Raw genomic sequence first — 27,855 nt, forward strand, 5'->3', positions numbered from 1 at the left:
GTATCTACATCCTCAAAGAAAAAGAAACTAATTTCAATATAAATAATACACTTGATTGATGCTCGTTTATTGTCTGCATTCATCACCATCTGCCCCTACCAAACCATCACACGTGCCTTGAAGAGCAGGCAACAGTTTCCCATCCTGGTCCATTCCAAAGTCCTGGGAACAAGTTTACCACCAGTAAACGTAGTCCTGATTCCCCAGGAACCAGAAGGGGCTGTACCTGACAGTCTTACTTGGTATTGGCCTCAAATTTAAGTCTCCATGCATTGTGATGTGTAACATTTGATGTGCTACAAGTATTCTGCAGGCTTTTTCATAGCCCTCTGCTTGAAATAGGAGTCCTGCCTTGTGAAGGCACACAGCCTTGGAAATCACTGATTCCACAAATGTAATCACAGAACAATAATTGACGCAAAACCTTTCACCCTGCCTGGCATGTGCTGGTTTATGTTCATTGCAGAACTGACTCTCTGAGCCCTCCCAGTGTGATTCTTCTCTGGAAGGAGACCTAAATGTACAGGCTATACAAGAGACTCCCTGTGTATGTAACAATAAATAATTGCAGCTTCTTCTATAGTAGAGGGCAGCAACCCTCTTTTTCTTACTATATTACATACCAAGGAGAAACAATTATAGTTAAAGATATAAAGCTTCCTCTTCTTCAGAAAGTGCTACATGGAGCTTCCAGTACATTCTATCCGAATGAAACCCCTCAGAAATCCTCCTGGTCTTCAGTTTTTCTTCTGGGTCAAAAGGGACGATCTGAAATGGACTGTCTTGGTTGTCAGTCTTTGGTTCCAAGAAGCCTTTAACACGGCCTTTCCAGGCTCTAAGAGAAGGGCAGGTGGGAGGCACTGAGGTACTTGTTTATCTGCACAGCCCTTTGGAATCACCTGGGATTTGATAGGGGAAATACTATGGCAACAGTTGTGGATAGCACTGTGATTCATGGCTCAGTACTGCATAGAGCTAAGCACCCTCTCAAAGGCTGAGAATTCTTCAGTGGCTTCATCAGCGCTTGAAGGTCTTCAAATCCATCCAAGTTCAAAACTTCTCTTATCTCTTTTGGTATTGACAACACCTGTCAAATTCCACCTCACAAAGCTTCCCTGCCTTACATGGTAACCAGAGCAGGTTGGTCCAGAAGAATGTGCTCAGGCACAGTTTGGTCAATGGGAAGCAGCCCACTGCTTGACTCACAGATGCTTTTTGTGTGTATCATGGACAGGGCAGAGTTCCCTTCATAGTTAAATGGTTTATCATTTGCTGTGCTTCAGTTGAGCATAGAATCTGACTTGGAGGTGTTCTCTGTGGAAGCGCTGGATGGCTCTGAAGAAGACACTGTGTATTTTCCTGCAAAACAAGAAACTGATCAGGCCAAAGGATAGACAGAGAGATATGTTGGTATTTACACACTGGAACAGGTTGCCCAAGGAGGCTGTGGATGCCCCATCCCTGCAGCCATTCAAGGCCAGGCTGGATGTGGCTCTGGGCAGCCTGGGCTGCTGGTTGGTGACCCTGCACACAGCAGGGGGTTGGAGCTGGATGAGCACTGTGGGCCTTTGTGACACAGGCCGTTCTGTGATTCTATGACTCTATGATTCTACGAGATGTCGGTTTGCTGCCACGTGTTAACATGTGGAATCACTTGATTTCTAGGATTTACCCACCGTACAGGAAGCTGAAGCATCTGGCTCGTCAAAATGAGCATAAGCTCACAGAGGGAATGCCGACAATGCCAGACAAGATCCAGGAAATGCCCGCAGTGTAAGCAGAGCACAACCTCAGTCTCTAAACGTAGCGCCTTACCTTCCTGATCGGCTGTTTTCTTCCCTAGGAAAGAAGCCTCACGTGTCTGAGTAAGTGCTAATCACCACAGTGGTACTTGATAAGCAATCCCTGCCACTTGTCCCGTTATTTCCCAATCTGTGATGAGAATTATTAGAAGTGACTTGCCCGTTGTGACCCAAATGGAAAGAAAAAAAGGCAATGAGCCGTAGCTATGTGACCTCGAGCCAAACACTTCAAACTCATGTACCTAAATATAGGCGCCTAACTCAATGGCCTGATTTTCAGAAGCACTGTGCCATCCTGACATTTGTAGGTGCTCTGAAAAAGATCAAGATGCTTATTTAGGTACCTAAATATAGAGCGAGCTTCTGCATATATTATTTAATCTGCTTCAGCATGTAAACAGCAAAGGAAGCGGATGCTCTACAAACTGCACTTGTACGTGTGCTAATTAGAAAGCCACACAGTGTAATCAACTGCAAGACACAACCTACCCCAGTAAAGTGAATAGTGTGGTAATTATTGTTTATTAATTGTTGAGAAATAGAATCTGGGAGCCCTAGTTCTGAAGACAGGTTTGATAGAAAGTGACAGGACGAGGGGGATGGTTTGAAACTGAGACAGGGGAGGTTTAGGTTGGATCTGAGGAGGAAGTTTTTCCCCCAGAGGGTGGTGACGCACTGGCACAGGTTGCCCAAGGAGGCTGTGGATGCCCCATCCCTGCAGGCATTCAAGGCCAGGCTGGATGTGGCTCTGGGCAGCCTGGGCTGCTGGTTGGTGACCCTGCACACAGCAGGGGGTTGGAGCTGGATGAGCACTGTGGGCCTTTGCAACACAGGCCATTCTATGATTCTATGAAAATAAAATCACACGTGAAGTGGTGACATCCATGAAATGACAATTCCAAGTTCCAAGGTGGTGAGGGATACCAAAACACTTACATGAAGATCACTGATCATGGTATCATGAAGCTCAAAGCAAAGCTCACCTGGTGGCTTTTAGAAATGCACCACAATCTGATGGCTGCTTTAGCGTTAGGCAGTTGCACTGCTAGCATTGCTACAATTAAAAAACAACTATACTAGTGATTTCACTGACTTGTGTTATTGCAGTTCCTTCATTCTAGAAGATGGAGTGCTATCTCTGTATGAATGGATAGGCAGATTGATGGATAGTGGATAGACAAACCCTGTGAGTGGAAACTTGGACCAAACTTCATCAGTGCTTTAACAGAAGAAATCAATTGTCACGTACCTGTTTTGCCACATAAGTTGTTGAATGTCCTTGCAAATGGATAGCTCATGGAAAACATCGGCGTCACCAGGATCAGGGAAGTTGACTGAAAGAGAGAAATGGTTTTTTGTCAGAAGCTTAGAACTTTCTTTGCAGTCACATGGAGAAAAGTAAAAGGTTAAAATAAAAAGCTGTTCTGCAGCACAGACAGGGGAGAGGATGGATGTTTGTTGGCATCAGCTCACTCATGTGCATGTTTGTGATGGCAGTGGAGGAGACAGACAAACCTTAAACAAAACTACCCGGCACAAAAGGTAACAGCCTATCTCTAATCATTGGCCAGTTGGGAACATGGTGTAAGCTTCAGGGTCAGTCACAGAATCACAGGGGTTGGAATGGACCTCTGAATGGCAGTACGGCCTTCTGGCGTGTCAGCCACTCCTTCGTATAATCAGCAAACTTGAGGAGGATGGACTCTATTCCTTCATCCAGGTTGATGATAAAGGTATTGAACAAGACTGGATCCAGTACTGGCTGCTGGGAAGCATCACTAGTTACAGCCCCCAGTCAGACTGTTCCACTGATCACAGCACTCTATCAGTGTCAGACACTAGAAGTTTCTGGTCCTTTATCCATTAAGGTAGGCAGTAAGGCTAAGAGTTATACACTTGGGATTAGCCATGAAGGCTGCTGGGATAATCAAAGGCAAATTTAACTCTACACACTAGAGGGCGGCAGAATACAAAGCTACCATGCTTAATGAGAGTTGTGTCAGCTATTCCTTCTTTCCTGAGAAAAAAATGAGGTTTTCCAGAAGTTGAAATAACATCACATCCAGCAGACATCATTTTCAGGACAGAGACGAGGAATGGCACTTCAAAAATGCATTAGGAAATATTCCTAGCTCTGAATCTCCAGTGGAATTCTCCCACAGAAAACACTGCAATACTCGGAGTACCAGCTTAAAGAAGTCAGATGAATTATTCTCAGGATCTTAAATGAAGAACTGTTCAGCAGAAGACAGACAGACTTTTCTCACTGGTGCCCAATGAAAGGACAAAAGGTGCTGGGCACAAATGCAAAATAGAAGGAACCCCGCCTAAGAGGAAAAATGGTTCCACTGTGAGCAAAGTCAAACAAAGGAACAGATGGGGCAGAGAGGTTGGGGAGTCTCCATCCTTTGAGCTATTTTGAGTTTTCTTAAGCAGAACTTCAGCAGATTCTTCTGAATAAATTCTGTTCCTATACAAAGTGAAAACTCAGCACCATGAGAGTGACTCAGTCACCAAAAGAGTGACACAGACATTTGCCACCCTTTTCTCCTGCAGTCTGGGCGAGACGACCTCCAGAGCATCCTCCCAACCTCAGCTGTTCCGTGACTGCAGATGGACACGATTTGGACAGAATATTGTTTCTTCCTCCCATTTTGTATTCTAAGAATAAGGTGCTGGCTGACCTATCAGCTGCCTTAGATGTTCCAGCAGCAGCACGTCCATTCTTCCCTGCTCAGAGCTGAAGGGTATCAGCCCCAAGGAATTCCTTCTGAATTTTCCCTACATTGTGAATAATTAATGGTGCCCTTGGGATTGTCTTTGTTCTAACTTAAAGTTCCAGTTACATTTTGTAGTTTATTTCTTATGAAATTCAGCATGTTTTCATGTACTGCTCTAGATCAAATGTCCACCAAGCTCCTTCTCATTTTTGACCAATTGTTATAAGTGAAATAATGAACTTTGAAAAGGGGAGTGTATCCATATTTGTGTTGTTTGTTTCTTTCTCTGGCCAGTTCTAAAAAATAATTCAGGATATGATGTGCATTGGGCTTAAGAGACACAAGGAGAACATTAAGTTATTCAACAGTAATGTAGAAATATGTTCTTAAATCAAGCACTTCACCTTTGTTTGTTGTGAGCTCCATCTGGACAGTGAATTCCTCTTCAGCAGGGCTTCTTTTATCTATTTGTTCAAGAAAGAAAAATGCAGTTACTATGTACAAACTCCAACAGTCTGTCACATAATACAGGAAATAGTTTGACTTCTTACCTTGTTGTCCCATAGAGTCCCAAACACCAAAATGAATAACCCCTAGGAAACAAAAATGACATTTGTGACAACACCAACTTTTAACTGCAGTACCTCACAGTTATCTCAAACATTGCCCACACTGACTAATAGAACTCCCAGCTCTTGGATAGAAGCCATTTTCAAGGTGCATTTCACATAATGGTGGGCTGTTGACGTTGTTGGAGCTCTCCAGGATGGACTGAATATCTGATTTAGAAGATGACCCAGGTAGTTTGCTAACATTAAGTCCATCTGGAAGAATGGGTATTTCTACATGGAAGTCATGCCCTTCCAATTTTTCGAAGATGGAAGGTGCACAATAGAAAAGACGAGAGAGACTGGTCTGGAGTGTACGGTTTTGAGGACTTCCTTAAGAGACAGAGCACACATAACTACTGTTGTCTTTAAGAAATCCATCCTACTGGCCAACTGAATCTCTGGTTGTAAAAGCCATGCTGACTGAAAATTCATCACATGGGTTTGGTCAGTTCCTCTCTTATCAGCACTACTCAGCTGTTTTGGGGATTTTCATGTAGTTTATACTTCCTCATTACTTGAAACAACAAGAGGATCATGCGATGCCTCCAGATGTGCTGTCATGAGAGCAGACACTTGATGAGCTGTAGCTTGCACGACTGAAAATAATGGGGCTATTTTCCTCATCTTCAGGATAGGAGTTCTTTCCAAAAGCATTGGCAACGTTAGAAGTTGTGTCTGTGCCAGACTGATCTACAAGGCACATTTGTTAACCAACCTGATCACACAAGGTGTTTTGGAATGCCTGGAATGGGTTTTCCAAAGAGCCCTTCGGGAGTGAAGATGTGTAAGACAAACCTGAGCTTTCCTGCGCTGTTTTCATTCCCCTCAAGCACAGCACTGCAGGAATGTCACTACTTGTTAAATGGGCATAAGATGAAACAAAACCATGCCTACGTGTAACTCACCTGCAAAACGTTGAGCAGAGCAAAGAGGATGTGGAAAGCTTGGTGGCTTTTTTTAATCATGGTGGCAAGACCAAATCCCCAGGTGAGGCCTAACAGCGGTGTCAAGATGACGAGACTTTTGCAAATTTGAAACAAGGTCTTCCTCTCTTCCTTGTTTGTCCTGTCCCCAATGTTTGGCCTTAGTATTTTTATTATTACAACTGCAGTGATGAACAAATTCATGGCCACGATAGCCAGGGCGGGTACGACAAAGGCCAAGAGAGCCTTGCTGTCATCCCAGTTGAGCCAGCAGACATTCTTTCTGGTGTACGTGTCCCATGGCAGTGTGACAGCAATGGTGGTGACTGCAAACACAAAGGGGCACCCATAACCCAGGCAGAACACCACTGCTTTCTGAGACGTCTTGCTTGTGATATGTAAGATGAAGACTAGTCTGTAAAAAAGGATGAGGCCAAGGCTAAGCATCCAGAAGAAGCCACACAGGTAGAATAAATGGATTAAGAATGTGGCTGCAATACAGAGATCTCTTCTTCTCTGCATGTTGCGTTCGTTGATGGAGGCAGTGACAACGAACCAAATGTCAGCAATTAGAAGAGATATGGCTGTGTTGAGAATACAGACGTGACGCATGTAGGAGGTTGTGTTGTTTGTCACAGTTTTCCAAACTAAGGATTCGATTACAATGCAAATCACTAAACTCATGATTGAAATGGCCAGGCCAATGTGGGTAATGTAATCTTCAGCAGAATTGTGGGCAGGTCCATCTGGTGACATCAGAATGGAGAATGGTGTCAAGTGATTGCAGGAACAAATGACATTGCCTTCATCCTCTGTTAGTGTGCAACCATGAGTATCCCAGCCTCCTCTACTGTTGTTGAGGTTGAAGTCCCAAAAGACACATTTCGGCATCTTCAGAGATTGGTTTTCTTTCTGAAAGGTCATGTTAATATGGAAGTTCTGGTTTCTCTCGCAACTCAGAGCTGTTGATACCACTAAACTGTTCACATACCTGTTATCAGTCACAGGCAAAATATGACCAAGTGCTGAGTAGGCCACACTGACAATGGTTGAATTTAGAGGCAGAGTCTCAATTTTATCAATCAGCACATTCACTGTGAGGTTTCCGAGGCGGCTGAAGTCCTTATTGTAGTCTGCGGGGCTATGATCTGTGACAACCATACCTTGCAGCTCAAGGGTTTCAGTGAACAGATGTGGAATGGTATTATTAACTGGTTGGAGGCTCTCAGAAAATCTCTCCACTGCGTTCAGTAACAAAGAACTTTCAGGTATCTGCCCTTGATTCAGGTCAGCCCAAAGATCCTTTTTGGAATCAGCAACAATAACGTCCACAGTAGTGAAGTAATCCTGTAAGAACAGAACACTAATGCTGTAACTGAAATTGTGTACAAATAGTTGATAACTTCTGCACTGACCCAGAACTGCCTGCTGAAAAAGCCCTATGTGTTCTTTTGCTCAGTCCATAACAAATATTCAATTATTAATCCTCTTCACACCCTATTTTCAAGTCAAGGCTTCCAAAGTAGATTTGCTTAGTTTGTCTTTACATGTTAATGTTTTCTCTTCTCCAGCCTTCTTTCCCAGGCCTCAACCTTTATGCTATCTTTGAATTTCTTATCTTTTATCTCATTCTCCAACTAGAAAACATCAAGTCTTCTTGCACATTTCTGCTCAGAAGAGCAGTGTTATTCCTCTATACCTGACAATCAAAGCTTATAAGCATTTCTATGATATGTTTTCAATTCAGTTGTTGTAACATCAGTTGATTTTCCTTGCATCATTGTCGCCCCTGGTATTTACTCTTCCTATCTTTATTTAAACCCTATTTTCTATTCCCTCTCCTACTCCATCATTCATAGAATCACAGAATCACCAAGGAAGAAAAAGACCCACAAGATCACCCAGTCCAACCGTCCACCCATCACCAATAATTCTCACTAATCCATGTCCCTCAACACAATGTCCAAATGTTCCTTGAACACCTCCAAGGTCATCGACTCCTCCACCTCCCTGGGCAGCCCATTCCTTGGCCTTTATGAACCCTTAGAACGAGCCGCTAAGCTAGAATACAGCAATCTCTCTTTCATGCTTGTGCTCCTAGTCTTCATCATCTTGAGCCTTCATAAACACTTGTTTCTTTGCTGTCATTTAATCCTTGTGGTCACTTTATCTCATTCCTTTAATTCTCTCCTGTTCCTGACTCTAACTAACCACAGAAGTCCATCAGGGGGAATGTCATTCTTTATGACAGAAGTGACCAAAGGCGTTGATGAGTATTAACAAGTATTAAATAAAACCTTACAATGACAGTGGATGTCTTTGCTTCTACCGGAATAGAAGAGACGTTGTAGAGGATGGTAACAATCGCAGCGAGGTCTGCAGAAGAATTGTCATTTTGCAGCAGTACTGTCTCGTTCTTCAGGTACTGAAGGAACGTAGGTAGATCAACTTTTGCATGGGGACTGTTGACCAAGGACTGGAACAGAAGATAGCAGGGTATCACATGTATGCAATTTGCCTGGAGGCTGATCCTCCCTCATAGAGACTACAGCCATACTAATAACACAGAGAGCACTGTTAAGAGGTAAACCCTGCCCCTCCATACACGTTACCTCCGCAGTGAGCAGCAGGTTGTTTATCTGTTTGGACACGCAGTCATTCTTTTCCATCTGCCATGACTTGCTGCAGCACTTGTAAACTGTGCAGCCTCGGATAAAAGTAGTATTTAAAAAAGAGCACGGCTTTATTAATCTGTCTCCTTCCCTTCCAAGGGTATTATTTGCTGAGCAGGAAATGCTGTTCTTATCTGTATTGAGAAAAAGACACCAAGGTGGAAAACTGAGAAGCACAGAGATGAATAATTTACCTTCCATCAGACAAGGGACCACACAGTGTTGTAAGTTCTTAATATTAGGATTTCAGTTTTCTCTTTTCGTTAATTATGACTTTCAGTAGTTAGATGCCTTGGAAGCCATTTTTTTTTCCCCCCAGTAACTTCCAAGCTTTCACTGCCCTCCATCATAAGAATACACAGATTAATTTATAGCTTCGAACATTCTTCCAAGGCCTAAGCAGGATCTTTTTTGGGAGCTGGGAAATGTTGTGGGTCCCTGTATGCTGGTTCCTCTGCTATGGCCCTGCAGTGTTTTGCTGCTCATGGAAAAGCTGCAAGTAAAACCTGATGAAAAGAATGTTGGCCTCTAAATTCTCATGCCAGTTTTTTTTCAGCCATGAAATCATAAAGAAGGCTGAAGAAAGCCCCTCGTTTTGGGGTACTTGATTGAACTGCCAAACGAATACTCAGTGTTTCAGGCTCAGTCCATTGGATTGCACTGCACAGCAGGGGTGGGGGTTGTGACTACAGTGACCACTTGTGAACTGTAAGTCTCTGTATATCTGTGGTCATTTCTAACCTAAGGGTGAGTTTATTATGCTGAAGGATTCAGTTCTGTTGTAGCTCCCATAGGAAGCTCATTAAGGTCTTGATAGTGATGCCCTAACACCTTTTTGATGAACATAGCATCTGCTAATTGGCTTTGATTGGATTATTCACAGTAGCTGCCACTTAAAATCAAGTGCCTGCATATATATGTGGCACTGTCACATAACAGCCTGCCCTAGCAAACGCTGTGAAGACAGAATGTGCTGTTGGATTATTATTTTTTTTATGCCATCAAAATGCGTGTTTTGCTCTGCATTCCAAAATTCCCCACCAGCAAGGAGACAAAAGTTCTTGGCAAACAAGAGCTATTCCCGTTAGGTGTCACCCCTGATAAAGCTGGTGGCATCTGCTTTACCAGAAGTCCTGGGATTTCCCATGTAGCAGCCAAAAGGAGCTCTGTGCTTACCAGGGATCGGGCTCAGCTGTATCCTCTCGCTGTTGACCTCCTGCCCAATGCTGTTCACAAACTTGCAGTACGCCTCCAGCTCCTTCTCCCTGCATTCTGACTCTGTGTAATTGTACGAATAGCACAAGAAATTTCCTTGCTCCTTTTTTTCTGCATGGAAAGTTGGAGGTGGGTTAGTACTAGTTCTAGGCCAACCAACTGGCAGCAGAAAGCTGTCATTCCTCTGTGGGCCACAACCATGTCTGTCTGGATCTTCTGAACACCGAGTTAATCTCACTCTCCCATTGCTTCTCAGTATGCCCCAAATGCAGTCCCTCCAGAGTGAACCCAACGCATCTCAGCACCCCAAGGATCCCCACATCTCCCCCTGCTCACACTTCATCCCTTTGTCTTTTTTGCTCCTGCTGCTTTCTGAGATAGTTCAGGTGTTCAGTGATCACTTCTAATCCAGCTGTTCTGTCACCTACGTGAAAGCTTCCAGTCTGTAGAGGTGTAGCAGGGAAGCCAAACACCCACCCCAAGATTAAAGACATGGAAGCCTCAGCTCTGGAGATGGTACCTACAGCCACGAAGAAGGCAGATCTTTGAACTGTACTCCTGATGTGTTATTCTACATTGTTCGGAGATGAGTGGAATGCCATAGGCAGCACTGCCTGGATACTCATTTCAAGCAGGTGGCAGAGCAGAATATAAAAGAAAATAAATGTAGTCCATCCATCCCCAACCAGAACAGTGCTGGTGATGCTCCCCTCCCACTGCCCTGCACAGCGCAGCAGATGCTGAGTGTGACTCATCACTATGGCAGCACTTCAGTGACTCTTCTGATTGATCTCAGCCAGCTCCCTAGGCCTGGCAGCCATCCTAAAAAAGCCCATTTCTGTATCCTTTCATACCTTAGTGGTACTCGCAGGTAGACGTAATAGCACTAAGTACAATTTGGTTACACTAACATAACTGAAAACAACAAAAAAGCATGGGGTGTGGGTTGCACTACGTAACGGGTGATTCTACATGTTTACTCATTCTTACCAGCTTGAAATTCTTTTTCTTGCACCACAAATGTAACTTCATAGTTTTCCATGTTGTTAGCACTTATGCAGCAGTTGAGGGCTTGGGTCGTTCCGCACATGATAGGAGCTTTAATGGGGTCTATCCGGATGTGCTGCTTCAGCGGCAAGGGAATCACATGGATTGTCATGTTAGCAGAACTGTTCAGGGAGTCCTGGGAGAATGTGCAGACATACGTGCCTGAAAGCAGTGACACAAAAGCCATGTCTTAGTCAGGGGAAGTGCTCCTCAGCTTCTGCATGCTCATCAGCCCTGGTACTGAACAAGTACAATCCTGACAGCATCGAGGTTTTCTGCTCTCGAGCAATTTTAATTTTAATTCTCATTTTTTGTATCTTCCATGATGAGGAATCTCAGCTATTTGCTGGGCTGGGGATGCTGAGCTCTTGGAGTGGTCAAGAGGAGGCCACTGAGATGGTCAGAGCTGGAGCAGCTCTCCTGTGAGGAAAGGATGAGGGAACTGGGCTGGTTTAGCTTGGAGAAGAGAAGGCTGCGGGGAGACCTCAGTGTGGGCATCCAGTACTTGGAGGGAGCGAATAAACAGGAAGGGGAGCGGCTGTTTGTGAGGGTGGGCAGTGATAGGACAAGGGGGAATGGTTTGAAACTGAGACAGGGGAGGTTCAGGTTGGATCTTAGAGGAAGTTTTTCTCCCAGAGGGTGGTGACGCACTGGCACAGGTTGCCCAAGGAGGCTGTGGATGCCCCATCCCTGCAGGCATTCAAGGCCAGGCTGGATGTGGCTCTGGGCAGCCTGGGCTGCTGGTTGGTGACCCTGCACACAGCAGGGGGTTGGAGCTGGATGAGCACTGTGGGCTTTTGCAACACAGGCCGTTCTGTGATTATATGATTTCTTTGCCTTTGTAGCTAGTGTAAGCCATGTTCACTCACCATTCCAGTCTAGAGTGGCAGTGTTCACCATGAGCGTGGAAGTGGCTGTGGATTTGTTGGTTCTAATGCAGGTAGCACATTCTACTGCTTGTATTTTACCTCCAGAATGGATTTCCCAGCTGATGCTGTCATAATTGCTCACATCACTTTCACACTTTAGACTGAAGCCATATCCAACGGAAACTGATGTGTTTACACTGGAAGATATTTTTACCTGTGCTGAGTGAGACAAGACAAGACAAATGTCATTATATTGAGGTGTGGCGTGCACTGCAGATCACCTCTGACAGCAGGTGGTCTCTTTGTGCTTCCTCCTACCTTCTCTGAAGTACATCACTTGGATGTCCTGGCTGCTCCGGGCGCCGTGCCCTGTCTGCAGCTCACACGTGTATGTTGTCACCGTACCCGACTGATTGGCCAAGCACAGCGAGTCCGTCACATTGAGCCTGTATTCACTGCAGTTGCTGCTGAAACTGGGAACTCCTAGAGAAAAAAAGAACTAATTGAAAGTCAGGCTGTGTCTAACAGCAGTTAGGCTCTGGAAATCCCAAGCAGTCACACTAGCTAAGGAAGCCTGGCGGTTTTGTAGACACCCTCTGATAGAACGCCACCTGAACACATCAGTGAGAAAGTCCTTTCTAATCCTTCTCTCTGGAAGTGCTCACAGAGGTCTCAGAGGCCCAATGCCCTGCTTTCAGCACAGCTCTGTGGCCAAAATTCATTTAACTTAGAGCCACAACAGTGCTCTGGGTGTCAGGGTGGACAACAGGTTGCCCAAGGAGGCTGTGGATGCCCCATCCCTGCAGGCATTCAACGTCAGGCTGGATGTGGCTCTGGGCAGCTGGTTGGTGACCCAAACTAAACTTTGAAGGTTTATCTGTATGTCCCACTTTCTGCTAAATTCATTCAATAACAAATGGTTAGCACTAAACAGAAAATCCATACCCATAAAACATCTAAGGAATCCATACCCAGTAAACACATATAATATTGATGTTATTTCGTGTCTCTCTGCAACACACTGGGCCTGGAAATCTATTAACTCTTATGTTCGTGCTATTAGTAAAGCCTAATGGGAAGTCAATTGGTATGTGATGGATCACAGTCCTGCATGGAGTCACTTTTTAGGTAAGCTGGAGCGGTTTTGAAGGGAACAGCTCATCTTGTTACATGGTACACAGAGGCTTTCCATCCTCCAGGGATGACAGCAGATAATCACAGACACCCTTACAACTCATTGTTTCTCTCAAAAGCAGAGGATGCAGAAATAAGCTTTCTGGGCAGTCAGAGAGATGGTGGTCTAGACAGCTGTTCCCAATCAGGATGGCATAGATGTGAGTATCAGTACCTACTCAGTGCATAGAGATGCCCAGAATCCCACCTACACTTGGGCAGGGCATGTGGAGTCCATACAACACTTGGCCCCTGGTATGGGTATCCCCCATGCCCACGTTGGGCTCAGACCTCTGGGCTAGATGCCGCTGAGCAGCTGGAGGTGTCTGACAGACATGCAAACCCAGCAGTGAAAGGCAACTTTCTGTAAATCTCACCTGTGATACTGATCGCTCCGTTCACCTTCCATTCACCGGTAAGCAGTGGCAATTGTCTGTCAATGCAACAGAACAGCACAGGGCCGTTTGCTTGTATCTCAGGGCTGTTGCAGATAACTTTATAGTTGTTTGAGTGTGAGATGATGCGTAGTGGAGAGATTTGTATTTCCTCTGTGCTTTTGTTTATCAGATTTAAAGACAGGTATCTGTTTGCAAAAGTGCACGTGTAGGTACCTGTAAGACAAAGACAACACCTTTACATGGAGCACATCTTGCTGTTGGTTCCCCTACATTTGGAGCTGTGAACTGGGAGCTACTTTGCATGGAGTTTTAACATGTCCTGACACAATGCCACCCATCTCCCTGGCTCTGATTTTCAAAAAGCTCTAAACAAGGACATGTGAAAAACCAAACTCGGTGGGTTCTTACTACTTGTGTTACATTTGCAAAGGGGACAGGGGCCTTTGAGGCAAAATGCAGTCACAGCCTCAGTTACGTCACACAGAGGATGAGGCGGCCCCACTGCTGAGCAGCCACTCCTGTGGTGTGATTGGGAATCCTAGCACCAAAAGTACCCATGTCAGTCTTCTACATCGCACTGCAACTGCAGGTCAGTAGGTGGTTCGTTACAGAAAACAGACCAAGAAAGGACCAAAAGCTGGCAGGAAAATGATAAGGGATGCTCCAGGGAGTCGCAGGCACTGCATGCCTCTCATGGAATTACCTACACTATGCTTCTCATAGGATCACCTGCACTAGAGATTTGCATTTGCCTTTTCAGTTATAGGAAATCGTACCAGAATCCTCCTGCGTAACGTTGGTAATTGTAAGAACCGCCTGTGACATCGCAGCGTTACTGTCTGTCTTCATGGAGTGCCGTGAGCTGTTCAGGATGATCTGACTGCCATGAGACCAGGTCATGTTCTCAGTCATGGCGTTTGTCTCACACATCAGCTGGATGGTATCCCCTTCAAAAATGTGGGCAGGACTCACTGTGAAGTTTACGTGATCTGGAAGACAAAGTGCAGCCTTCTGCGTTACTTCATGGTCCCTTTCACTGCGGAAATCCCAGCTGCCCTGCAGCTGCATGCACTCAGCCTTGGCTGCAGGGCATTGCTTCTGATAGCAGATACTACACTTTCCCACAGGGTCTTCTACCATGTGCCTCAACCAAAGATCCCAGACAGCTTTATGAAGGTGGACTTGCACTCTGCTTTACAAGGAGGAAATCTGGGAGGAGAAGCAACCCAAGGAGAGGGCCCTCAGAGAGAGCTGGGTCAGTGTTCAGACCATACAAGATAGATGGGGGCACTCTGCTGGGCACTGTGCAGATATTGCATCAGGGTTTAACAGAGTAGCTGGAAGGGTTTGGTTTTCAGAGGGAAATGCTGCATGCATGGCCATCTCATTCCACTTCTAAACTTTGGTGACACAGGGTGAAGTGAAACAAGTAGTGTCTGTAGGTCCAGAATTAGATAATCAACAACATAAAGTGAGTGTTGAAGGGAAACGCTGAGAGAGCTCTGCACTTACTCATCATATTTGCAGTGAAGGAGGTAGTCGGTATGTTGAATGTTTCATACACGTACTGTGCTGCAAGTCTGCTGGAATGCTCCAGCTGGTGGAAGCTCGCGGATCCTGCCTCCACTGTGTAGCTCACATCAACACTCCCAGGCCTGAGCAGACAGAATAAAAGAAGCACCATGAACTGGCAGTGTTGCATACTGGTGTATTTCTATGGTGTGGGACCATCTTGTGTGGCTAGGAAGGTATGAGAGCCAAAGGCTCCCGTAGGACTCACAGCTTGTTCTGGTATATAAGAAGAATCATAGAATCATGTAATAGAATCACAGAATGGCCTGAGTTGCAAAGGCCCACAGTGCTCATCCCATTTCAACCCCCTGCTGTGTGCAGGGCCGCCAACCACCAGCCCAGGCTGCCCAATGTTACCCATAGTCCTATTTTCATGCTAATGGTTGGGATTTCCTTTGCAGCTATGATACTCTTCTTTCACATGTGCATACTGTGCATGAGTTCTAAGCAGTGTGGGTGTAGGCCTTGCTGAGCTGCGTCACCTTGAGGAGAGATTTGTGCCCCCAGGAAAACACAGAATTGTTTACTTACCTGAAACCTGTTGTTGTTGCTGACACAAAGCCCGGTAAGCATCCGTAGCTAGCACTAAACTGTAAACAAAGACAGATGACATGACTTGAGACCTCTGCATATCATCCAGTGTGCCTAAATAGGGAGCTCTCCAATCAACATCGCTGTTAGCGAGAGCATGCAGCGTATCTGTGACAAAGTGCCTGGTGCTCTTCCCACTGCCACCAGAATACATTTAGATGGGTGGTTCCATTCTCTACGTGCTTGTGGGGATTGAAACTGGAACAACTAATGTGATTTTTTACATGCAAAAGATTTCTGAATATTTCCTTGTCTTCCCATGTGTTAAAACAAAGGGGAATTTTGTCCTTATGGTGGAGTTAAGCTGTGTCCCACTTCACAGCTACAAGTGCTGCAGCCTCTGCAGCTCCCCACTGCAAAGTGGGGCAGTGACAGTGACAAACCAGGTGCTGAGACACAGGATAAATGCTGCTTTTTAAGAGGGCTTTGTAGCTTTATAGATGGAAAACAAAACCATTACCACTTTATCGAGGTCAGCTTTGTATTTTTTGTACAGTTCTGAAGAAGGATTCCTGAGGTCATCGTGGAAGGCTGTGTCAAGTCTTACTGACATATTCATTACAGTGGGCTTTCCCATACCACATGAGTCTGTAAGGAAAAGCATAGAAATAAATCAAAAGCAACAACTACAGCTACAAGCCACAGTGGCTTCCTCAAAGCCTTCATGAGCTCTGCCTTGGGTTGTGGAGGCAGCAGGTAGAGCTCTGTCTTTGAAGCAGCACACAGGTGTGCAATGCTCAGGCCCGGTGTGATCTCTCCTTACCTCCATTCTGAGGCTCACAGTAGGGCCCACAGAAAGGTCTTTCCTTGATGTAGCCACAAGGCTGGTTGGGAGCCAAGCTGGAAGAAGGGCAGCTTATCAGGTCACTGCACCCTGTGCTGGGCCAGGCATATCCGCTTTCACAGGAACAGCAGCTCTTGTTCTCACTGGACACGCAGACTAGTGGTGGACAGACAGAGAGACACAGTAAGAAAGAGAATCACACAACTTCCCAAGTAGGAAGGGGCCCCAGAGCATCCCTGGGCCCAGCCCTGGCCCCCCATCCCGATGTCAGAGCAGTGTCCCAGCAGATTAACAAAGTGATTTTCACACACTGGGTGTGACCCTCAAGGCCTTCACAAGTTCTGTTTGCCGTTGTTTTGAGAACGCATGCTTTCACTGCTTCTTGGGCCATTGGGATGGCACAGAGATTCCTCCCCTGCCCCTGTAAAGGCCTGGAGTGCTCATACACCCTCTGCTGTGTTAATTGCTCGGATGTGATGTTTCACAACCACAGTAAGGTAACAAAACCTGCCTGGTACCCATAACGGTAAGCCTGGTGCTGACTGCATCTCACGCAGCCTGCCAGGTCAGAGCAGGGTCCTTGCAGTGATTCACACTCCAAACACAAGTGGGAGGGAAGGAAACAGTCTGATGGCTGTTGTCGCTGCTTCCTGAAACTTGAAAGTAACTTGAACTGCTTGTTATTTAAACTGCAGCAAAATTCTTTGACTCAGGCTTCCTCTAATCCATCCCTTCCTTAGGAAAAGCATTTGGGGTTACTAATGCCAGCGTTATGTAAAGAGAAGCAGTGGGGTGGAGGTAACAAACCACCCTGTGTGACAGGGCTTTGCTGAGTCTCTCTCTGGGCAGCAGAGACCACTCTGTAAGAGTGGGAAATATCAAATACTGGCAAGCAAGAACAGCAGCCAGAATACAAAACTAACCAACCAACCCACCTGTTGTAACGTTGATGCTTGAAACTGTCATTTCTCCATCTGAAATATTGCTTGAAACTTGAAGACTGAAGTTTCTGAAATACTCCCTGATTGGCTCCAGGAAGGATGAATTGGTAAGGCTCACTTCAATGTCAATGGCATAGTCCAGGGGTGGAAGGTTGAAAATAAGCACTGCAAGAGAAATGGCGTGAGACTGCAAAGCTGTGTGAGGGGAACTCCTAAACTGGGGGCTTCCTGGGTGGCATTGGGCTCTTGGTTGCAATGTCACAGCGGCAGAGCACAGCACTCTGTTTAGGAACACTTCCTACTTCCTGCTGTGCAGATACTCTGCACTGCTTCTACCTGCTGCCTGCCGGACCAAAGACAGACATCCGTGGTCTCAGACCAATAGGAAGCAAATATAAATGGCATAAGATATACAGAGAAAAGCCGTCTCACCCCTCCTCTCCTTTGTCTCAGTAAGTCAAATGGGTTGTCAAGGAGAACTGAAGCCGTTCCGGGTTATCCTGTGACCCCACACCGCTCAGCAGCTTGTGCTTTGGTTTTCTTTCTATACCACCTGTTCCATCTTGCATAGGACCTTTGCTCATATGTATCCACCTGTGACCACACAGAGTTCTGCACCTCTCTTCTTTTTTATCTCTTTACTACCTCCTCGTTCTGACTGCCTGTCTCAAAGCTCTGTCCCAGCAGTGACCTCACCCCTGCCTTACTGGAGACCCGCTCCATTGCCATACATACGTGCACGTACCATTTTGCTTCTGCCCCTGGAAGCTTTCCTCTGCTACCTCCCTGCCAGTCTGTGGTAGAAACAGAGACACATTCTGTGAAAAAAGAAATGAAGCTTTAGAAGCAGTGAAGGAAACCTTCCCATTAACAAACTCCTCCTCTGTAAGAAGAATGTTTGTGTCTTTTGTGCCGGGAAATGCTAAAACCCCACCGTGCTTGAACAGGGAGGGGTGGCACAGGTTTGGTGGGGCTGGGTTCACCCGGGGTGCAGCGGGGTGCCTTGCAGATCACCTTGCTTATTCAGTCATGCCCTGGGCTTCACTGGCACTGACGTTAAAAAGGAAAGCCAGGGAACAAGCAAAGATGTAGGCAGGAAGTCTGCAGCTTGGCCAGTTTCTTGAGCCCTGCTGTAATCTTTGTTTACAGAAGGGGTGAATAGGCTGGCAGCCCTTCAGCCATCTCTGAGCACAGAGGAACCATCTGCTCTGAGATCACAGAATGGTTGGGTTGGAAGGGACCTCAAGGATCACAAAGCTCCAACCCCCCCACACCAGCAGTGCCACCAACCTCCACATTGATACCAGCCCAGGCTGCCCAGGGCCCCATCCAACCTGGCCTTGAACACCTCTGAGCATCTCTGTGTCCTCCTCTGGACCCTCTCCAACAGCTCCCTGTCTTTCTTGTATTGGGTCTCCAGACCTGGACACAGCACTGCAGATGGGGCCTCACAAGGGCAGAGCAGAGGGGGATGGCAAACTAAATCCCTTGTAGACTAACACAAGTGAGAGCCCACAGGTTTTCCTCGATTCCTTCTGGTGAGGCTTTAAGGATGGGAAAAAAAGAGCCCAGTTCCTGGATCCCTATCCATTCTCCATACTGCAGATGTTTTTTGGTTTCACGTCCCCCATTTTATCTTGTATTGCCCTCCTTGAAGACTTTCTGGCTGTATCAGCTGGGCTCTATGAGCAGAGCCCAAATTAAACCCCATGGCTCTGGGTTAGGATACTCACAGAGTGTTGGGTGAACAGCTCAAAGCCTGAGGCTGGAGACATCTGGATGCATGTGGCCAGTAGAGACAGGAGGTGGAGGGCTGCAGTAATTGGGGATGGCATGTTGTTGTCAGCTTTGCTGTACAGCCTAGGAGGAAAGCAGAGAAGGATAAGAAGATCTTCAGCTGTCTCTCATGGTGGGAAATACTCCCAGGCCCTATAAAAGCATTGCATTGAGGCTATGTCAGCACACTGCTCAGATGGAGCACAAACAAGGTCTGCAGTTATTCCTAATTATTTCCTATTTGCTGCCACCAGAACATTTATTCCATATCTCCTTTATTTTTCCTTTTATTCATGTCACCTACACCTGCTCAGGATGGAGAGAGGAAGAACCTTCTGGAGACAGCACAGTTACATCACAGGCTCAGCTGGAGATGTCTGTGTGTTTGTTGCCCCTTGTTAACGAGGGAAACAGTGAAAATGATATCCCCTGCTAAAAAAGTACATTTAATCCTAGTTTTAATATGCAGCTCCACTAATGGCACTGATGCCAACAAGTGAATAACATGGAACGTAACAGTGCTGACATGCCAGGATATCGCATGGTGCCTGGAATCACAACCCAGAAGAACAGCATCTTCCAGATCATGAATATCTAAACTAAGAGTAACAGGTGATGCTGAATGTTCACAGACCCCTCTAGCAGGTGCTGACCCATCCTGAGTGACGAGAGAGCAGAGAAAGGGAGCTGAAGGGTATGTTTAGAATTGTGGCCTGGTATGAATATGCACTTCCTGAGTTTTGCTTACAAAGCATTTCTCTCACTTCCAGATTAACAGCCAGCAGGGAGCAATGGCGAGAGACAGAATGCAAGCAGGCTGCAGAAACCACTCTAAGAAAGGAAAGCACTGAGGAAAGTCTCTGAAGATTCAACAGCATATGAGTGATATGGTCAGCTTGTTTAGCAATCAAGTTAGCTTGACTAAAACCATGAGCTTTTGTAGAAATGAATCATAGTCAAAGAATCACAGCACGGCCTGTGTCGCAAAGGCCCACAGTGCTCATCCAGCTCCAACCCCCTGCTATGTGCAGGGTCACCAACCAGCAGCCCAGGCTGCCCAGAGCCACATCCAGCCTGGCCTTGAATGCCTGCAGGGATGGGGCATCCACAGCCTCCTTGGGCAACCTGTGCCAGTGCGTCACCACCCTCTGGGGGAAAAGGCATCTAAGACATTCATCTGAGGGAGTTTGCTCAGTGGTTCAGAGGTGCTGAACCATATGTACACTCCTGTCCAGGGTTTCCTCAGGCTGTGCTTCCAGAGAAGTGCTCTGACTCACACCCTTTTCACATTATGTCACACTGGTCACCTTTGTTTGTGAAACATAACTTTATCCTCCTTGACCTGTAACGTTAAATTCCTTTGTTCCTCTGTAAGCCTTCCTATTAGTCACAACCTCTTTATGCTCGGAGAGTCTGCATGGAAAATGAAAGTTAATCTGGTCCCATCTATCAGCAGAACAGGTCCAATCCATACCATGACCAAGCAGGGCTTCCTGCAAGAAGAGGAAAACTTGGCAAGACTTGTGTTTGCAAAGCAAGATAACTGCGATAGGACCCATTCCACTGCATAGCGGGTAGCACAGAAATCACCAGCTGAGTGGGTGGAAAATGGCATCCTCCAACAGCCACTGCCCCATGTTGGGAAAGGAAAGGTTTGCTGAGAGCTGACCTTTCTTTGGAGCAGTTACCTCAATTTTCAGCAGGGTGTTAATGCCCATGCAGACCATGGCTTCTGTGGTCTTACCACTGTGCATGGTTCAAAGAGCCCTTGGTACCACCTAGGACAGAAGCACTGTATCCTTGGCATGGCGTGTTGCTCTTGCAGCAGGGTTTTATCTCAGGTTTGGTGGCTAGAGTGCTCCTATTGACACCAACAGTCCCAAGCTCGTTGCTTGGGTTCCTGAGTTTAGGCCTATTCATCTGGCAGGTTGCTTATCCACCTTCTGCCTGGCTCCCAGGTGCCCATTTCTCTCTCACACCTGGTAGCACATCTGCTTTGTAGAGAAACGTGGCCATACAAAGAAGTTTAGGGGCCGGAGCATCTGTCATGCCACGAGATGATGAGAGACTGGCACTGTTCCACTAGCAGTCTTGGAGAGAGCTCATCCATGCGTACCAAGAACCAGAAGGTGTTGGAGCAGCTTATTTGGAGAGGGGTTCTGAGTGCAAGCTGAAGCAAGCATTTCTACACAGAGCATCCTCATGCAACCACCCATGGTAGAGATATTTTATTCTCGATGACTAAAGAATTTTACTCTTGATGGGCTCCTGTGTTATTCCACAACTGTGGTCATACCACATCTTTAGTACTTGATGTACCTCATATTTCCAAGTGTGCTATACATTTGGAACTTAATCATGCTGCACTATCCCTGCAAAAGCATTTTCCTGCAGTTTAAACAGCTCTTCCTCTCTTTAGGCACTTTGTATGAATGCTTTATGATGATGGGAGAGGTGTGGGGGTGAAGGGCACATGGAGAAAGGAACCAGGAGCTGCTACAGAGCAGGAGATGGGAAGAGAGCAGCCAGGCCGTGGCTTACCGTGGTCAGACAGCCACTGAGTGCTCGATTTCAGCTTTGGTCTCTGGGGCTAAATCCCCTGCCCTCCCTGCCTGCTTGCTTTGTTCTTCCACAGTCACAACAAGAGCTTTCCCTTCTATGCTTCAAACATGACCTTTGGGAGTGCGTAATAAGTTGGATGGTCGGACAGTGTTTGTTTCAGACATGAAACACACAATGACTTTAAGAAACACACACCCAGGCACAACAATATTTCATGGGAGAGCTGGCTGAAAGGGAAGAGGGGGCGGGGGAAGTTGCGCTGACCTTAGATAACACATCAGAATGAGAACAAAACTGAAATAAACACAGATTAATCAAGGACTCCACACTGAACTGCGGAGTGATAAGGGCCCAGACGGGCAATAAACAGGTGGTGGGACACACTGTGATGCTGAAAGAGCTGTGCTACCCCAGCTCTGTGCCCAGCAGGGGTGCAGGGGAGGTGGCTGGTTAAGTGAAGGGAGGTGTGGGGCTCAGGCAGAGGTTCAGGATTTGTCAGTGGAGGTTTTGATTTTTGGCATGGTGGTTGTGCACAAACAGATGCCGTGGCTGTCCCAGGTGGACGGCTCATTGCTCCATGTGCCACATGATGTTTGGTCTGGCAGGCTGAAAATAGCCACAACTCAGCCCACGGTGGGAAGGCACTGAAGCCGTCCCTTCCCTGGGAAAAGATGGTCCTTCCCTATTCTTGCCTTTTTCCTGGCACATTTTCTCCCCGCTGCGTATGTGCTGCTCAGCTCCCATTACAGCTTTGTGTTGGAGAGGCATAAATGACAGAAAGACTGAGAAAGCAAAGAAAATGTGACAGTAGGAGAGCAGCTCTGTGCTGTTCAGGTGCTTGCATGCACCGTGTTTGGAGAGGTGCAGGTCAGGGGCATTCACCCATCCCTGGTGCTGAGAGAAGGGATGGAGCCGCAGATGTCCCCTTCCCCTCCTCATCTGTTCTGGAGCAGCAGCAGTTGTTGGGCTGGTCCATCCCACAGCACAGCCCATGTTAACAAAGCAGCATGTAGGGCAGCTGTGTGTGGGACGGGGAAGGTGGGAATCTCCATGTGCTCACTCCTGTATTTATACACTAAACTGTGAGGTCTAACAACACCTGTCAGAGTGGAATTTCCATGCACTGCAGTGAGTTTTGGATTAGGTCCCTGGGTCAGGCCAGCCACAGGCTGCTTCTATAGAGATATAGAAGCTCTGAAGTACTAGAAAGTCTGATGACCGCACGTTTCCTGCTCGTTGTGTTTTATTAACCTCTCAATTTTTTCCTGCTGCTGCAGGGCAGCCCGTGGGAGGCGGCGGTGCAGCTGTGCAGGTGTTTGTGCTCTGGATCTGCAAACCCAGCTCTGTGCAGCACTGTGTCCTGCACAGCTGCCCCGTGCTACCAGCAACCTGAACACAGGCAGCACGCCACATGCCACCTGCATTGTAGGCATTAGGCTTGAGATCAAGACCAAATGTCACCAACACAACCATAGAACAGTGTGGGTTGGAGGGCACCTCATGCCCACCAGTCCCAACCACGTGGGCAGGGAACCCCCCACCATCCGTGGCTTCAGGCACTGCCACCATGGCCACCTCAGCTCTCCAGGCAGCACAGACAGGACTCATTCATTTACCAGCACTCTGGAGACTTCCAAGAACATTGGACTTTGGACAGATGCTTGGACTGGCTCCAAATATCACTGTACTTTGTGCTCAAATCGGCATCCATGTACCCCGTGGTGCAAACACAATAACAGAATGGCCCGGGTTGGACCCCAAGGATCACGAAGCTCCAATCCCCTGCAACGTGCAGGGCCACCAACCTCCACACTGATACCAGCCCAGGCTGCCCAGGGCCCCATCCAACCTGGCCTTCAACACCTCCAGGGATGGACGGGGCATCCACAGCCTCTCTGGGCAGCTGTTCCAGCACCTCACCACTCTCACAGTAAAGAACTTCCCCCTGACATCCAACCTCAATCTTCCCTCCTTCAACTCCAAACCATTTCCCCTTGTCCTGCTGTTATCTTTCATGAACTGGAGGCCCCACACCTGGGCACTGTACTGCAGATGGGGCCTCACAAAGGCTGAGTAGAGAGGGACAGTGATCTCCCTGTACACACTGGGCTCTGGTGGTGCAGGAGAACACTGTTGCACCTCATGTCCAGTTTAGGGGGGTGGGTGGTGTTTCTCAGCTCGAGGAGGTGCCATGAAGGAGCTGAAACAAACACAGGGTCGGTCAGGTGAGCTGCTGAGGTCTTACTCCGCCTCTTTTTCCTAAGGATGATGAAGCACACATCTCCTGCTGCAGTGCTGCAGCTGCTCTTGCAGGGTTGGCTGGAAGCAGGGCAGGGAGCAGGTCGCTTTTGAGGCAGATGTTCATTAACAGCACAGAACATCTTATGAATCGAGGAGCAGAGTTATGGGTGGCAATCAGTCTTCTCACACCATACGCTTGAAATAAGACAGACGTAGAGAGGAAGGAAGGGAAGGTCACCCACCATTACCATGCCACATCCAGAGGGGCCAGGGGCATTGCAGGCTCTGCACTGTTGCAGCCCCGGACAGTCAAGCCAGGCTTCAGAGAATGATGGACTTCAAATGTTTTCTCCCTCCAGAAGGAAGAGCAAAACCATCTGGGGAGCAAGGGCTGTGCTGGGAATAGCCTGTCACAAGGCACGTAGGGTGGCTTTGGAATGAAGATGGCTTTTACACATTTGACCAGATGGCTTTTGAGGGCCAAACCTGTGGTCTTGGAGCAGAGCTTTTCCTCTGTATGTGAACAATGAAGGGAAGCTCTGCCTTTCTCTAAGAATTTCTGAGAACGGTAAATTGCACAGTAGATCACAGCCCTATTATGCTATCGGGGAAGTCATTTGGAAATGAATGTTTCATATCAAGATTTACATGGGGAATCCATCCAGCTGTGCTGCTCACAGCAGCCTCAGCCTCAGCATTCCCAGCTCCATCCCCTCCCAACCCACAGCCTACTCACTACTACCAAGACAGAGCAGGAAATAGAAAAAGCCTTGATGCTGTGCAGCACTGTTGGCAATAAACAAAACACCGGTGTGCCCTCAATGCTGTTTCAGCAACAGATCTAAACCACTGCCCCTTTTGGGCTGTGATGATGAAAATTAAGTCCTTCGCAGCCAGGCTCCGTACACCCATCCTGTTTGGCTTTCTCTGGACTGAAGTTTGGAACGGTTACATGCTGAGTGCAGACATCATGCATTAAGGTGATGAGATCTGTGTTATAAAATGGAAGGGCCATTGGAAGCCACAACTGTAAGCAGAGAAGCTCTCAGAATGGGCTGCAGATGAAGTAAAAAACTACTTAAAATTACTACTTAAAAGTAATTCCCCTGATGTAGCATTGTAACATGCAAACATGGCACAGTTACTATGGACAGCCTGCTGCAGTGGGATAGTGCAGGAACTGCTCTTCCCAGCCAAGTGTGCAGAGTGGATCATTCCTCCGTAGGAGAGCAACAGGCCATTGCAAATCATCTCTGGGAAGACCTTAAGCATGTTCCCCGCTCCTGCACACCTTGAGTCTTCCATCTCACCCCCTTTCCTCATGCAATGCCCCCAGCCCATTGCAGGACCCTGGGCTCCCCACTTCTCTTGTCCCAGCCCGTGGACAGGAGGCTGCAGGGCACAGAGGAGGGGACAGCCTGCTGCACTGCTGCAGGTGCTGGGTCAGGTGGTGTGATGGTGGCAGCTGCACATACAGGGCAATATGCAAAACCATTTGAGAAACAAACTGTATAATCACACATCAACATGGATCAGCCCATGAATGGCAGCTGGAGACAACAGTCCTGAGTGATGATTTCCAGCAAACCTGCAGTTGCGTTTCTTGCAGGAGTTGGGTTTTGCCATAAACTCATCCCATCTTGTGTTCAAAAGCCATGGTTCTCACACAAGGCTGAGGTTAAATCCAGCAGCACATCATTGCAGTTGCCATTTGTACAGCCCCAAGATAACACTGTTCTCACAGACGATGCCATTCACCTCCATGCTTGCCTCGTTCCTTCTGCTGCAAGCAGCAATTCTTTGATCAAGATGAATGGGTTAAAGAAAGGAACTCCAGAAAAGGCCGCGCTGCCTTTTGTGTGCTAACAATACGAGGAAGCTCTGCCTAGCTGGAGGAATTTCCCACGTCTCCAATTCAGACTTCGGAAAAGTGCTTTATCAAGGCTGTCTAAGAGGTGTTAAAAACAACAAAAATAGTCAAGGAGATGGGGACAAAGATATCTTCCTCCAGCCTACGCACATTCCCTGTTTGTTTGTTTGTTGAAGCTGGAATCCATGCGTTGCCACTGCACTGTACTGCCCAGGTCTGGCAGGCCGAGCTCTGCCATCGCTGCTGTGCACCCACCAGGGCCATCCCCAGCAGTGCCTGTGGGAGACTTTGTTCCCCGATTCTGCCAGATGTTATGAGACAGGTTGAGTGACAGAAGTAATGAATTTCCTGCGTGAGAGTAGGATCTGAGCACTGTGAAACACAGAAGTCCTGCTGCAACAGCAAGGGATGGAGCAGGCAGAAATGGGGGCTGGCTCGGGCTCCAAGCTTCCAGCATCCTTCCCCTTGCTCTTCCCTTGCATCCCACAATCTCACTGCTTCCCAGAAAGCTGTCACTGGTGGTGAGAGCTGCAGCATTCACACCACACCCTTATCAACCAAACCTGCCAAGTCCTTGTGCACATTGGAGAGCAGTACGTTCCTGCTGGTGGGGACTGTGACCCACGGCTGCAGGAGCTCCCATTGCAGCCACCTTTGCAGAGAATCCCAGTCCTCATGGAGCTGGTAGGCATAGCTGTTCTAGTGCATCACCACCCTCTGGGTGAGAAACTTCATCCTAAGATCCAACCTAACCTCCCATCTCAGTTTAAAACTATTCCCCCTTGTCCTATCACCGTCCATCCTCATAAACAGTGGGAGAAAGAAGTAGGAGCATCCCTGTGTCCCCTGACCGAGCGCTGGGAACAGCACTTCAGCATTCCAGCGTGCCACCGTGGAAATGGATTTAATTTAAGCAGCTCAAAACACAGGTAGAACAGAACAGAAACAAAATAAACACAACGCAGCATGCAGCATTCCCAGCCTGTGGCTCTGGGTGCTCCGAGTCCCTCTCCTCTGCCTGCATCATCCCAGCTGCAGGGGATGCTGGAGACTGATGGTAAAGGAAACAAGTGCACCATGTTGTAGGGCTGGCAGAGACACTGTGCCAGCTGCGTGCACTGAGAGTCCTGCCACAGCCCTGAGCCAGCACCAAACAGACCAAAAGATCCCTTAATGCAGTCGATATATTTACCACAGAATCATTTCATAGAATCATAAGAACCATAGAACGGCTTGGGTTGAAAGGGACCACAGTGCTCATCCAGTATCAACCCCTGCTCTGTGCAGGGTCACCAACCACCAGATCAGGCTGCCCAGAGTCTGATCTTTTCTGAAGCCCCATAGTGAGCCTTATGTCACAGTAATACAGAGTAGGTTAGCACTGCATTACCACACACACCGAGTTCACCCAGACTGATCACAGCCCCCGTTAAATGCCACCACCCGTGCTGGCAGATGGCCGCACTGCGCAGTCCCCACGGCGCAGTCTGTACCACCACATCGCCATGAAATGGGACTGCAGTGGCTGCCACTCTGCAGTGCCTGCAGCATCCCCAGGGCTCTGCATGGCCAGACCAGCCCTGTGCATCCCTCAGACACCATCCCCGGGTGGTTAAAGCACAACAGGAGCACGATGCATTCCGTCCCATCGGCCATACCTGCAGCCAGGCGCTGGCCGTGTGCTCTCCCCGAGTTGCTGCCATGCAGTGCTGCCCACTGCCCTGCTCCCTGCCTGCTGTTTCCCCAAGGCTCAGGACACACCTTTATGCGTGCTGTGCTGTTGGTTGTCACACTGAGGGTTCCTTCTTTGCCTTTTGCTTTTCTTTCTGGAGTGAATCACGCCGTCCGTGAGTGGCAGTGAGAACCTCTGTGTGCATCCACGGATTGCAGTGACCTCCCTTTCCTGCAGTCAGTGGGAACCTTCTGCAGTTGGGGTGGGGTTGCAGCTGAAAAACAGAGGGCTGGAAGCACCGCGCTCTGTGGGCAGGGCAGGTTTTCCTTCTCCGTTGTTGTGTCAGGGAACAGAGCGATTCCCGCTGCTCCGGACCACGGAGATGACCCCTGGCCAGGAAGGAACCTGGGAAATAT

At 47.6% G+C, this 27,855-nt stretch overlaps 1 protein-coding gene across 4 annotated transcripts; it reads right to left on the reverse strand.

Annotated features, from left to right (window-relative positions):
• Positions 1-46: 46 nt before the first annotated feature.
• Positions 47-27,795, reverse strand: ADGRF5 (adhesion G protein-coupled receptor F5). 4 transcript variants are annotated; one of them, XM_015859918.3, is made up of 21 exons: positions 27,426-27,795; positions 19,052-19,178; positions 18,064-18,136; positions 17,313-17,483; positions 16,357-16,533; positions 16,054-16,181; positions 15,534-15,592; positions 14,943-15,085; positions 14,207-14,419; positions 13,410-13,643; positions 12,178-12,342; positions 11,860-12,078; positions 10,934-11,152; positions 9,905-10,054; positions 8,669-8,862; positions 8,359-8,532; positions 6,039-7,403; positions 5,074-5,115; positions 4,927-4,986; positions 3,052-3,136; positions 47-1,359 (listed from the first exon to the last, which is right to left on the reverse strand). In XM_015859918.3, exons 2-21 carry the CDS (start codon positions 19,151-19,153, stop codon positions 1,280-1,282), a joined length of 4,053 nt encoding a protein of 1,350 aa, XP_015715404.2. In that variant the 5' UTR covers positions 19,154-19,178; positions 27,426-27,795; the 3' UTR covers positions 47-1,279. The 4 variants fall into 4 exon arrangements, with proteins under 4 accessions (XP_015715404.2, XP_015715403.2, XP_015715405.2 ...); XM_015859917.3 differs by having other exon boundaries at positions 27,529-27,706; XM_015859919.3 differs by having other exon boundaries at positions 18,064-18,112; positions 27,529-27,692.
• Positions 27,796-27,855: the final 60 nt, after the last annotated feature.

The sequence above is a fragment of the Coturnix japonica genome, chromosome 3 (assembly GCF_054131305.1).
Source record: "Coturnix japonica strain WE chromosome 3, WE-NBRP24, whole genome shotgun sequence".
Classification (NCBI taxonomy): Eukaryota; Metazoa; Chordata; class Aves; order Galliformes; family Phasianidae; genus Coturnix; species Coturnix japonica.